The sequence below is a fragment of the Myotis lucifugus genome, unplaced genomic scaffold (genome assembly GCF_000147115.1).
Source record: "Myotis lucifugus unplaced genomic scaffold, Myoluc2.0 scaffold_132, whole genome shotgun sequence".
Classification (NCBI taxonomy): domain Eukaryota; kingdom Metazoa; phylum Chordata; class Mammalia; order Chiroptera; family Vespertilionidae; genus Myotis; species Myotis lucifugus.
In genome coordinates, this window is record NW_005871180.1 from 1,262,788 (window position 1) to 1,276,937 (window position 14,150).

A 14,150-nucleotide genomic window follows, 5' to 3' on the forward strand; every position below is an offset into this window, starting at 1 on the left:
ATCTCCGCTATACCCTCCTCCATCTCTCCCACCCTCCTTCCCCCTGGCAATCACATTGTTGTTCGTGTCCATTAGTTTTTCTTTCTTTTTTTTCCCCAATGCCTCCCCTCCCCACCCAGGCTCCCAATACCCTCCATTTCCCGACAGCTGTCAGCCTGCTCTCTATCTATGCTTGTTAGTTCGTTGTCTCTATTTTGCTTGTTAGTTCGTTGTCTCTATTTTGCTTGTTAGTTCATTTTGTTCATTAGATTTCACATGAGTGGAATCTTATGGTACTTATCTTTCTCTGACTGGCTTTACTTGGCATAATAGTCTCACAGTCCATCCATGTTGTCCCAAAGGGTAAGATTTCCTTCTTTTTTACAGCTGAGTAGTATTCCATTGTATACATATACCACAGCTTTTTTATCCACTCATTTACTGACGGACACTTGGGCTGCTTCCAAATCTTGGCTATTGTAAATAATGCTACAATGAACCATACATACTTTCAAATTAGTGTTTTGGATTTCTTTGGATAAATTCTCAGAAGCAGAATCGCTGGGTCATAAGGCAGTTCCATTTTTAATTTTTTGAGATAACTCCATACTGCTTTTCCGCAGTGGCTGCATCAATCTGTATTCCCACCAACAGTGCCCGAGGGTTCCCTTTTCTCCACATCCTCACCAACACTTGTTTGTTAATTTATTGATGGTAGCCATTGATGACAGGTGTGAGGTGATATCTCATTATGGTTTTAATTTGCATTTCTCTAATGATCAGTGACACTGTCTATTGGCCATCTGTATGTCCTCTTTGGAGAAGTGTCTATTTGGGTCCTTTGCCCATTTTTTAATTGTATTGTTTGGTTTTCTGGTGTTGAGTTTTATAAGTTCTTTATATCAGAAAATATGTTCTCCCATTCAGTGAATGGTCTTTTCATTTTGTTGATGGTTTCCTTTGCTGTGCAAAAAACATTTTAGTCTGATGCAGTACCATTTGTTTATTTTTTGTTTTGTTTCCCTTGCCTTAGACTTAGGAGATATATTAGAAAAAATATTGCTATGAGAAATGTCAGAGATTTTACTGACTATGTTTTCTTTTAGGATTTTTATGTTTTAGAGTCTAACACTTAAGTCTTTAATCCATTTTAAGTTTATTCTTGTGTATGGTGTAAAAGGTGGTCTAGTTTAACTTTTTGCATGTGTCTGTCCAATTTTCTAAAACCATTTATTGAATAGATTATCATTACTCCATTTTCTGTTTTTGCCTCCTTTGTCAAAGATTAATTGACTATAAAGGTGTGGGTTTATTACTGGGCTCTCGCATTCTGTTCCATTGATTTATATATCTATTTGTATGCCAGTACCATGCTGTTTTGATTACTATAGCCTTGTAGTATAGTTTGATGTCAAGTAGTGTGATTCCCGAACTTTATTCTTTCTCAAGATTGCTGTGGCTATTCAGGGTCTTTTGTGGTTCATATAAATTTTTGGAATATTTTTTCTAATTCTGTGACATATGCCATCGGTATCTTGATAGAAATTGTGTTGCATCTATATGTTTTGGGAGGTATGGGCATTTTAATCCATGAACATGGTATGTGCTCCCACTTATTTGTATCTTCTTCAATTTCTTTCTTCAGTGTCTTAAAATTTTCTGAGTATAGGTCTTTTACATCCTTGATTAAATGTATTCCTAGGTATTTTATTCCTTTTGAAGAAATTGTGAATGGGATAGTTTTCTTAGTTTCCCTTTCTGATAGTTCATTATTGGTATATAAAAATGCAACTGATTTCTGGATATTTATTTTGTATCTTGCTACTTGTATCTTGCTACTTTACTGAATTTATTTATCAGTTCTAGTAGTTTTTTTGGTAGAATCTTTAGGGTTCTCTATATATAGTATTATGTCATCTGGAAATAATGACAGCTTTACTTCTTCCTTTCCAATTTGGATGGCTTTCATTTCTTCTTCTTGTCTGAGTGCTGTGGCTAGGACTTCCATCACTATACTAATAAAAGGGTAATATGCTAATTAGACCCATGTCTTGCAGACGACCTTCTGGACATCCTTCCTGACAAAGCTGGGCCTGGGAGAAGCCACCCGTGGCCCCGGGTGCCTGCGACCAGACTGGTAGTCAGACATCCCCTGAGAGGTCCCGGATTGGAGAGGGTGCAGGATGGGCTGAGGGACACCCACCCCCCATGCACGAATTTCATGCACCAGGCCTCTGATGTTTAATAAGAGTGCTGAATGCGGACATCTCTGTTTTGTTCCGATCTTTGGGGAAACATTTCTAGTTTTTGCCCATTGAGTACAGTAAACCCTCAAATTTGCAAACCTCAATGTACTGGATTTTGAGTTTAATGGATTAACTTTCCAGTCCATATGTCAAATGTGAAAAATAACACCCTGTTATGTTAATCTTAAAATGCTTTTAACCAAAATTTGCTTATAATTAACAGGTTATTTTTTTGTTATTAATTCACTCTTATTTTTAACAAATTATAGCGAATAGGCCATATGTTGGAAAAAACACTGTAGTAATTTTGCCAACATAAATAAATATTACTAGTACAAATCTACAACTACAGGCTACATATTTAAATCCAAGAGTCACCACTCATAACCAATGTTTAGGGAATGATCAGCACGTGGTCACACAGCATCACACATGGTCATTGGGTTCTGATGTTTTGTGGCATGATCTTCTGCAGCAATTTTAATGCCTGCTGGCCGGTGTTCCTACGTATGCTGAGATGTGCCCCAACCATGTGCATTTGTTTACTCCAGTGACTGATAAATACACACATTTACTAGACCTACTCAGTATTAATTTAAAAGTATTGTAATACATATAGAAAACTTTTCTGTGAAATTGAGCTTTTCATACATACTTAATTTTAATTACAAAAATGTGTGTACATAAGTAAAAACAGGTAAACTAATTTGTCAAATTTTTAACATGCACATTCAGAAAAACCTACTTTATTACATAATGGACTTTGGGCTTTAACGGGCACCCTCTCGCCCGAATTAGTTTGTTATATTGAGGTTTTATTGTATGATGTTGGCTGTGGGTTTGTGATATATGTATGGCCCTTGTTACATTGAGGTATGTTTCCTCTATTCCCTGCTGAGAGTTTTTATCATAAATGGGTGCTGAATGTTATCAAATGCTTTTCTGCTTCTATTGATATGATCATGTACTTTTTATCCTTCATTTCACTTCTGTAGTATCATGTTTATTGATTTGTGAATATTATACAATAAATCCCACTTGGTCATGGTATATGATCTTTTTAATATATTGCTGGATTTGGTTTGCTAATATTTTGTTAAGGATTTTTTAAATTGATTTGGGAGAGAGAGGAAGGGAGAAGGATAGAGAGATAGAAACATTGATGAGAGAGGAACATCGATCATTGATCGGCTGCCTCTCTGGGACTGATCCTGCCACCTGGGCATGTGTGTGGGCTTGGGTACAGCAGCACAGTGCCAGCCCGAATGCAGCTGGGCACAGAGCCTAAGCTAGCAGAATTGGGACAGAGACTGAGTGGGACTAAGCTTTGGCATGGACTGAACTGAGGCACAGAATTTCTGGACCCTGGCCCTTCTCCCACTGCAGAATGGATGGAGATGAGATACCGGGTACCTGGGGACAGTCTTTTATTTCTACTCCAATAAAAGACCACAGTACATCTCATCCTCAGGCACAGGCCACCGAAATGCTTTTCTCATGACCCTGTGGAAGAGATCTATTGGCACCAGCAGCACTACCAGGCCCAGTGTGGCTTCTTCTGTAAATTCTTGGTTATCAGGCTAGTCTTCAGTTGGTTATTCAGGGTGACTGTTCTATAATTCAGTTGTAATTCCATTTTGGTCCTGGGAAGGGGTGAGTATAGCTTCCACCTACTCTGCTGCCATCTTGGATTTCCCTACAATTTGTTGGTTGCATAATATTGGCCATCTGATTTATCCTTGACCTTGTATACTCTTACATCAACCTTTTCCTAAAATGGCAAGCTCTTCAGATAGCCTTAAGTGATACAAAGTCTAGACTTCGAAAGCTACTTCTCACAGGGATCCTGATGAAATCTCCCTTTAACTGACTTCATTAAATGAGTCTCTGTTATAAGACCTCATCAAACTAAATACAAACTTTCAATTAAAAGAAGACAAAAGCTCCATTTTGATTAAAAAAATGTTTAACAAAGTAATTTAAGTGCCTGTCTCAAATGACTCAGGCTTAGTATAGGCACATAGCTCAACCTCTCTAAGGAAAAAAAAAGAAACAAGAATTTGTTTCAACTGCCAAAGGGAAAGATGGCTCTCATAGCAATCCTTTAAGCACCTGGAATTCTGTTGGTTCATCCACTGTGAACATAGTTATATTATTGAGTGCATGAAAAACATATGAAGAGACAAATTTCTGAAGAAGCAGCCATTTTTTTAAGACTTCCCAAGGTTGATAAATTAACTGTGTACTTAGAGATTATTCTGGAAACATGACTTTCATTGAGATCAAATGACTACTTATTTTTTTTCTAAGTTTTCCATGGGCATGTGTGAAAAATGAAACAATCGCCGTTAATGGTTTTGCTCTCTTAACAAAAAAGGAAATTCACACGCATTTGAGGATGCCATGTGTTTTATCCATGTCCACAGATAGATCAAACAGAAAATCAGTTCAGTTAACCCCCCAAATGGTTTGTGTGTGTTGTTTTTTCACCCAATTCATAGAATCCAGGAAAAGCTCTTAGAAGTTCATTCAGCATACCTGAGACTCCAGCACTCAATGGACACCTTGAAGGCAGTAAAGTTCTTTCCAATGTTAAGCCTGGCGGTTGCCGACTGCACTGGCCCTAGCACTGGTCCCTGTCCAGCAACAAGCTAGTACAGAATATGGTTTGGCAGGTCTAAGAGGGTTAATTCATTTAGTACCCGAATGTAACAATAATCCTTAATATTTTCAGGTCACAGATTCCTTTAGAAACTCATGAAATTCCTTTTATAAATCTGCTCAGAAAAAGTTTGCAACCAATTTGGAGGGCTTCCCAGATTATAAACTTCTCATATATTGGAACATGAGGATACAAAATAAAGTGAATAGAAATTAAGAACTAAGTAAGCAGGAAAAAGTCATAGAGAACTAGACTTTAAACTAGAAAACATAAGTATAAACAAGAAATTATAATTCTCCTTTCCAAATGAGATGCATTCTCCCCCAATATCATTTAGAAGGAGAACCTGTCTTAGCATTCACGCTAATGTTAAGGGTCATAAAAGATTTGGAGAATAGAACGTCTGCTAAACTATGAGGCAGAGGGTAAAGTTCCAATTCTAGAACTAATCTTAGTTCTGTTAATAGCCACCTGCATGACTTTGGGCCAGGAACCTAATCTTTAGGGATAATTCTTATTTTTAAAATGAGGAGTTGCACAAGAGGTATTACAAAGCACCGTTGGTTCTCAAATTCTGTGGTGTGTAAACAGAATAAAAACATAAGAAAAATTTTAGTTTTCCTTTTTTTTTTGGCTATAAATACATTCAATACAGCACATTCAATATAGCAACCCTTGAGATAAATGTGTGAAGTCCCCACAATATAAATGATTACTACTTTATTTAACTTCTCTGTGCCTCAGCTGCCTCAGCTGTAAAGGAAAAAATAATAGCACCAACCTCGTTAGTGATTTAATAACATAAACAGTACATACAATAATGCCTGTAAGTACTACGTTAAGTGTTGACTAATGTTACCATAATCCAAGTTGGTGGAACACCTAATCCCTCACGACTGTCCTCATCCTGCTGTCATCCCCAGAAATACTCCCAGAGCCCCAGCACAGCCACCATTTGGAACTCCTGCAGTTGCTGCCAGAACCCCCTCCACTAAAATTCCCAATGGAATCTGGTTTCTCTCCGACACAGGTGCTGCTGGTGTAGTCTCTGCAGCTGAGGTGGTAAAGGCACGGATGCCGGACAAAGCTTTCTTCCCCCGGCCCTCCCCAGCCTCCACTCATAACTGTCTCTGAAGACACTAAGGCCACGGTCCTGCTAGACACCACAGAATAGAGACCCCACTGCCTCCCACAGGGTCCAGGGAAAGTGAGGGAGAGGGGGGCAGGACGTTGGGGGAAAGTATGATACAGTGAGCAAGTCTGATAGTTTTAGCCAAGTACTATGATAGAGACATGTTCATTCCTAGCAGCCTGAGGTACATGTTAGAATTCAGTCTCCACCAAGAATATAATTTTTTATTACAAATTACAACACTTTTGTTGGCTAACTCAGAAACCTACCATTATAGCATGAAAATGACTTACAAATGAGAACCTATCCTGTTCATTAGTCAGGGACTGCCTTTATTTGCATGATTTTGGTCAAACTGATATTCTAATAAACATAACAGCATATTTTAACTAATATTATTGCTCCATCCTATTACATATATGAAAATATTCAAACAAATAATAGATCTGATGTAAATGCATGTCTGAATTTATTTTTGGCAAAATATAGTTTGTGGCTTCCAAGAATAAATGTATCAAAACTCTTTACCCTGAGTTTCCTTCACTATGAAATACATATGAAGAATAACTTACATATAGGCAAACAAATTACATTAAATGAACTCAAGAAAAAAAAACTAAATTTAAAAATTTTAAAATACAATGATTTAAATTGTCAATTTTAAAAGACAATGATTGCTCTCCTAACTAGTAAGTCTGGAACATCACCAACTTGGAGAGCATTTGCACATACTTTTATATTTTAAAAATGTCCCTTAAAATATGAAATCATACATTTGATACATCATACTTAACATTAAAGTTAGTTTAAATAAAATTAAAATAAATCCCTTAACATTAAATTTACAAGGCATTTGTGAGATTACTTATTTTTAAAAGTCTCTACTTACTATTAGAAGCCATGATTCCAAATATCATAGTGGCATTTCTTCTTACAATTTTGTCTTCATGGGTGAGCAGTTTAGTTAAAGGTTCCACTGCTCCCAGTTCAAGGAGGGTTGTTTTATTTTCCTCACCTGACATTACAGGTAAAATAAAATAATGCATGGCTACCATCAATGTCACCAAAACTTCTCTGTGTTATTCCATTTCCTTATTTGCCATCTGCCTTCCCCGTTCCTCTGCCTCCAGATGTCTTTCTGCCAACCCAGCTTTAGAGCACAGGTATCCTGGGCGCCTGCTGCTCTCCCTCCCCCATGTTTATGAAGCTGGCTTCCTCTTGCCATTCCGTTCTCAGCTCACCCTGCGCCTCCTGAGAGGTCTCCTTCCACTATCCGTCTGATGTTACCACCTCCAAGTCTTCCTTCTCTCTCTTTCTCCTGCTTTATTCTCTTCATACCACTTGCTGGCCTCTCTGCCTTGTTTGCCTACTCCACTGTAACTTAACTTTTCACAAGGACAGGTACCCTTTCTGTTCTATTCCCTCATATCCTCACGCAGTGCCTAGCACAGTGCCAGTCATGTGATGACATAATTAATTGAATAATTGCTTAGTTAGTTATAAAATTAATTAACATTCACAGGAATATGTTATTTATTTTCTATTGCATGATGGTCTCGAGTTCTTTGTGCTATTGATTTTTAATTTAATTCTATTGTGGCATGGCATATTTTTTATCATTAGAATTCTTTTTAATCAATTAAGGCTTGTTTATGGCCCAGAATATGGTCTATTTGAAAAATGTTCTCTATGCACTTGAGAAGAATGTATATCCTGCTATTTTTGGAGTGCTCTATAACTATCAATTAGGTTAAATTAATTAATATTGCTGGTTCAATCTTTTAGTCTTTTCATGATTTACTATTTACTTGTTTGTTTGTTTGTTTTTCATTAACTGGGGGGTGGGCATCAAAATCCCAGCTACAATTGTGACTATCTATTTCTCCTTGAATTTCTAGTTCCATGTATTTTAAAGATGTGACATTAAGTAATGACTGTTTAGGATTTTTCATAGCCTCTTGATTAATTGATTCCTTTATCATTATAAAATGACTTTCTTTACCTCTATACTATCTTTTCTGTCTACTTTTATGATATTAATAAAGCTACTCCATCTTTCTTTTGTTTGGTGTTATCATAGGATTTTTTTCATCCTTTTACTTTCAAATAATTTGTGTTATTATATTCTAAGTGCAGTACTTGATGGTGGCATGTAGTTTGGTCTTGCTTTTTATCCAAGATAACACTCTCTCCCTATTCATTGAAGTACTTAGACCATTTTACATTTAATTTCATTTTTGATAGAGTTAGGTTTAAATCTGCCATCTTGTCATTTTTTTATATGCCCCATTATTCTTTGTTTTCTTTTTCCCTTCTTTGTATAAGCTGAATATTTCTTATGATTCCATTTCATTTCCTTCATTAGCTTATTTGATATATTTTGTTCTGTTATTTTACTGTTTGTATTAGCATTTGTAGTATACATCCTATGACAGTCTACTCTCAAGTGATAATTCAAGAACCTTATCATAGTATACTTCCATTTCCCATTTCTACCTTGGTGCTGTTGTTGTCATATATCTTATTCATATGTTTCAGACCACAATATAGGACCATTATTTTCATTTAAAATAACCAACTTGCTCTTTAAGTGATTTCAATAATAAGAAAAATATCTTAAACGTTACTATTTCTAGTACTCTACTTTTATTCTTTGTGTAGATCCATATTTTTATGTGGCATCATTTTGCTTTTGTCTAAACTACCTACCTACTGAGCCATAGTTAGCAGTGTGGGTCTGCCCTCAATGAACTGCTTTTAAGATTTTCTCTTTATCACTGATTTCAAGCAATTTGATTATAATGTAAGTTGGTGTCCTTTTCTTCATAGTCATTGTGATTGTTTTTTTTATTTCTAATCACAGTTGGCATACCTTATTATATTATTTTCAGGTGTACACCCCAGTGATTGAGTTTTGGTGAGCTTCTTGGATCTGTGGGTTTGGAGTTTTCATCAAATTGGGGGTATTTCTGACTATTATTTCTTCAATTTTTTTTCTGTCCTTTACCTCTTTTAGAGATTCTAGTCACACATATATTGGTTTACTTTCGATTCACGTATTGATTTATATCCTCATTATGAGTTATATTTCCTTGCTTCTTTTTCATGCCTGGTAATTTTTTATTGGATGCCAGACATTGTGCATTTTACCTACTTGGGTAATGGATATTTTTGTATTCTAGAAATTTGTTCTGGGACAGTTATCTGGAAACAATTTGAACCCTTTAGATCTTTCAGAACAGTGCTCAATCTAGGGTTAATTATTTCTAACTACCAAGACTCTGTATTCTGCACAATGGTCCATGCATCCTGAGGTTTTTGGTCTGGCTATGAGGACAAGCACTATTTCTGGCCCTGTGTGAGCACCAGGCACTGTTGCCACTAATCCTGAGGAATTCTTTGTCTGACTTCAAGTAGTTCTCTCATATGTACATGCTGATCAGTACTCAGCTCAATACCTGACTGGGCTGCTTTACAGATGTCCAGAGTTCTGTCTCAGTTAACTCTATCCTGAAAACTCTTGCTGCCTTTGTCCTCTGGACTCTCAGGTCTGTCTTCTCAATTCAGAGAGTCCAATAGGCTCTGCACAGGCTACCCCTTCTTGTGCTGTACTTTGGAAACTCTGAAATCAGTAAGCTCAGGCAGTCATAGAACTTCTTTCCTTTGTTTTCTGTCTCTCAATGGTCACTGTCCTTCGTTGCCTAATAGTCAATGTTTTGCCAACTGCTACTTTATATATTTTGTCTATTTTACTGGTTGTTTTGGTTAGAGGGTAAATCTGGCCCCTTACTCCATCTTGGTCAGAAGGCAAAGTCCCATCATTTATCTTAAAAACTATTTCAGAAAATACTGCTAGTATAAACACCAGAGTTACAATAACTTCCATATTGATTAAACATAAAATACATGCCAACCTATTTATTTATCTCATGTCATATAAAAGATGATATATAATTAGGTACATAGGACAGCCAGGTGACTTATGATGACTCTATAAGGCTGAAATGGGACTTATGCTACCATAGATGCATAATCCAATGTCTCCATGAAATTGACCCAGTATTCTATATAATCTGTTCATAAACTATACCTTCCAGAACCACTCTGGATTTTGTCTGGATTCCCAATGATGACAAGAGTGACATAACGAGACGAGTATTTTACCATTTGCTAAATGAATATTTTTTTGTTCTATCATACAAGTCCTCAACCAATGTTTAATCATTTCTTTAAAATCAGATTGCTCCTTAGTTTAACAGATCTTGTTAGATATACACTAAACTCTTCAAATAGTCACAATTAAAATGTTATACAGTATAATAAAAATCTAATTTCATCACCATTGGAATGAGTTAAAGTATAATCATCTTTTATGTTTATAAATCCTCAATGAATAAATATCTCAATAGAATTATATTTGAAATATTTACAATGTTTTAATGAACTTTATTTTTTACAACAGTTTTACTTTCACAGAAAAATTGCAAAGATAATACAGGGAGTTCCCACATATCCCACACCAAGTTTCCTCTGTTATTAATATTTTACACTAATTTTGGTACATTTGATACAATTTGAGCCATTATTGATGTTATTATGATTAACTTAAAGCAATAGTTTGTTCAGATTTCCTTAGTTTTAGCCTATATTCTTTCTCTGTTCCAGGATCTTATCTAGGATTCCCCCATGAGATTTCTTATCACATACCCTTGGCTATGAGAGTTACCCAGGATTTCTGGCTACATATTTGTAGAATGTGCCTGAGTGGGAACTTTATTCTTTTTAAATAATAATTAGACTGGGGTTATAGGTTTTGGAGAAAAATAACACAAAAGTAAAGTGCCATTTTCATTACATTGTGTCAAGGGCACTTGACTTATTGACAAGATTATCAACATGACTTATCACTGTTGATGTTGATTTTGATCACCTGACTGAAGTAGTTTTGTCAGGTTTCTAACTATAAACTTATTATTTGTTCCCTATTTCCTTACTGTACTCTTTGGAAAGAAGTCACTAGGCACAGCCCACACCTAAAGAAGTTATATTTTGCCTCCTTGAGGGCATAGTATCTACATAAGTTATTCAGAATTCTTCCACTTGGGAGGTTTATCTTTTCTCTTCCATTTATAAACTTAATCATTTATGCATTGCAGTATACTCATGGATATTTATGTTCTACTTTGGGTTATAATCCAATACTACTTTATTTTGTTGCTCAAATTGTTTGGCTTTGACCACTGGGAGCTCTTTCAGCTCCTGTGTCATTTACAATTTTTTAAACAATAAAGTCTTCAAAATGACTCTTCTACCCAGTGAAAAACATTACTCCTTAAGATTAAGTTAGGCACTTAGGGAGATACATTATTTTCAGGTAATGCGATAAATGGTATCTGGTTGTCTGAAAGAATTCATCTGACAGGAAGTAAGTTAAAGACTGGGGAGAAAAGTGCCCCTTATGTAGTAAATATTTTAAGCAACTAATGACATAGACAGACAAAATAAAAAAAAAATTCAAACCTTTTAAAGCAAATTTATAAATGGCTTCACATGCTTTGGCCAAAATTTCTTCTTCTGGAGAATTAAGCATTAGCACCACAGTTGCTACTTTTTTGCTTTCAATTGTTAATGGATCAAACTGAAATGCAGAGAAAGAAATACCAGGTTCACATTTGAGCTTTGAAGAGCACATAAAAAATGAATGGTGTCTTGAGACTTAAATAGAACACAATCTTACAAAAAGGATGTGGTCACTGCTCAGGAAATGCATTGTAACGTTTTTACTTAAAAAGCGTCATTAATACAGAGACAGCTACCCACACTGACAGCTTTGGAATACCTGGTGTATGGTGGAAAAAGCAAAGCATTTTGGAATCTGGAAGACTTAGTCTCTCAATTTAGCTATGTGGAATCAAAAAAGTTACTTAAGCCACTAAAATTTCAGTTTCCCTTTCTGTGTAATGGGCAAAATAATTAAGGAGAGAATTAGATCATCTATATACTGCACTGAGCACATTAGCACATAATAGATGCTCATTAAATAGCATATGATAGTATAATTCTTAATCAATACACAAGAATCCTTGAGTACCTGTATATATTAGATGCCCTGACGGTCTCAATAATCTGTACCTGCTTTCCGTACTGCACTCTTTCTGGGAAAGCAGCTATTATAATGGAAAAGCAGTAGAAAACAACATATTAAAAATGTAAAATTGGAAAAAGTCTGGGACAGAGGAAATGGTAATATAGAATAAAGAAAAAGTATAGGACTGTAAGAAGACCTATATCCTGCTGTGATCTTGAGAGTCATGAGAATTCATGTGCAGCTGAAATGAACAATAACAAACTCATGACACCTATGGACTTCCTTTGTCAAGGAGAAAATAAATTGTTACACAATTTCTATTCATTTCCAGAGACTGGTGGATGAGGGAGTTCTGCTTATGTTAAAGAAAAAAAAGCCCTAGTTGGTTTGGCTCAGTGGATAGAGTGTCAGCCTGCGGACTGAAAGGTTCCAGGTTTGATTCTAGTCAAGGGCACAAGCCCAGGTTGTGGGCTCGATCCCCAGTAGGGGTCATGCAGGAGGCAGCCAATCAATGATTCTCTTATCATTGATGTTTCTATCTCTCTCTCCCTCTCCTTTCCTCTCTGAAATCAATAAAAATATATTTTGAAAAATATGAATTTCAAAGCTTTAGCTGGTTCTTACTGGATAGCTTATTGTGTTTTAGGATAACAAAAACCGATGTTCAGTTATAGGTAGAGGATGGAGAGATAGATTAGTCTGAATAAGGAAACAATTGTGTGAGGTTGGAAGAATGAAGAAGACAGAGAAGATAGCAGTGAGCGGAGACCTGAAAGGACATTGCTGGGATAAGAATTCTCCTTGGAGGGGGAATGGCTATTGGATTTTAGGGCAGCGTTATCTAACATCCAAATTAAGCTTTCGTTTGTGTATGTCTGACTTTATAGTAGAACAGGGGTGGGCAACCCCTGGCACGCATGCCAAACATGGCATGCCAGTAACTTTTGCTGGCACGCGAAACCCTCTCTTATAATCTTCCATTTACAATTTTTGTGAACATTTGAATGACTTAAATGTTAAATTACAAGGAACTGGCAAGACACTTGATGTTATGTTTAGTTACATAAAGGCTTTTGAAAAGACACTGGAAGTCTTTAAGAGGGATGTGGATGGTGAGAGATTTAGATATTTCCCAAACCTCAAGAGGCACATCAAAGACCTCCCGAAAGATGACAGAACAGACTGTCAAAGCCTTCAAAAGCTGTTTTTAAACATCATCGAGTCAACTATTGAGCAGTTCTTCTCAAGATTTGCGAAATTCAGAGAACTGGAAGAGACAGCAAAATTCATGAGGTTTCCAGACAACATGAAACTGGAGGAACTAAACTTACAAATGTTTTCATGGATAGACATGGCTGACTTTGAAATGCAGTTGATTGAATTTCAGAGTAGCTCAATTTGGAAGCAGAAATTTATTGACCTTAGAGTTGACTTGGAAAACATTGAAAAAAGGCGATTAGAGACAGGAGTACCAGAGAGAAGTGTCGAAAAAGAACTATTGAGGACTTGGAATGCCATTCCAGAACATTTTTTCTGTTTAAAAAAACTTTGCAACAGTGTTACTCTCCATGTTTTCATCCACATATGCTTGTGAATCTTTGTTCTCAGTGATGAATTTTGTTATGTCTCATAATAGGAGTAGCCTGACGGATGAAAGTAGTAGCTCATGCATATCTCTGAAGGTCACGAAATATAAACCTGATGTAAAATCTCTGTCATCAGTGATGCAGCAGCAAAAGTCCCACTGATAATATCAAACGGAGTCATAAAGTTTTCTGTCGGACTATCAGTGTACATATATACATTAAAAAATAAATGTATTTTTCATCATCATATACTGTGTTTTTGTCGCTCAAATGAATTTTATTATTTCTTTAAGGTTCTTCACGTATATATACCTTAAGAGATATCAAGTAGGCGTAACATGTTCTCAAAAAAGTAGGGTTGGCACGCAGAAGAATTTTGAGTCAGAGATTTTGCTGGTTTTGGCACGCACTCACAAAAAGGTTGCCCACCCCTGTACTAGACGCTATACGAGTTATA

At 36.2% G+C, this 14,150-nt stretch overlaps 1 protein-coding gene across 3 annotated transcripts in view; it reads right to left on the minus strand.

Annotated features, from left to right (window-relative positions):
• ARMC3 (armadillo repeat containing 3) overlaps positions 1-14,150 on the minus strand; it is an 88,468-nt gene that overhangs the window by 57,933 nt on the left and 16,385 nt on the right. For 2 of the 3 annotated variants that reach the window (XM_023758577.1, XM_023758578.1), the window contains 2 exons: positions 11,540-11,657; positions 6,909-7,034 (listed from right to left, as the gene is read on the minus strand). In XM_023758577.1, the coding sequence (XP_023614345.1) occupies positions 6,909-7,034; positions 11,540-11,657 (244 nt within the window). The remainder of the gene's footprint in view (positions 1-6,908; positions 7,035-11,539; positions 11,658-14,150) is intronic. The other variant, XM_023758579.1, reaches the window with a different exon arrangement.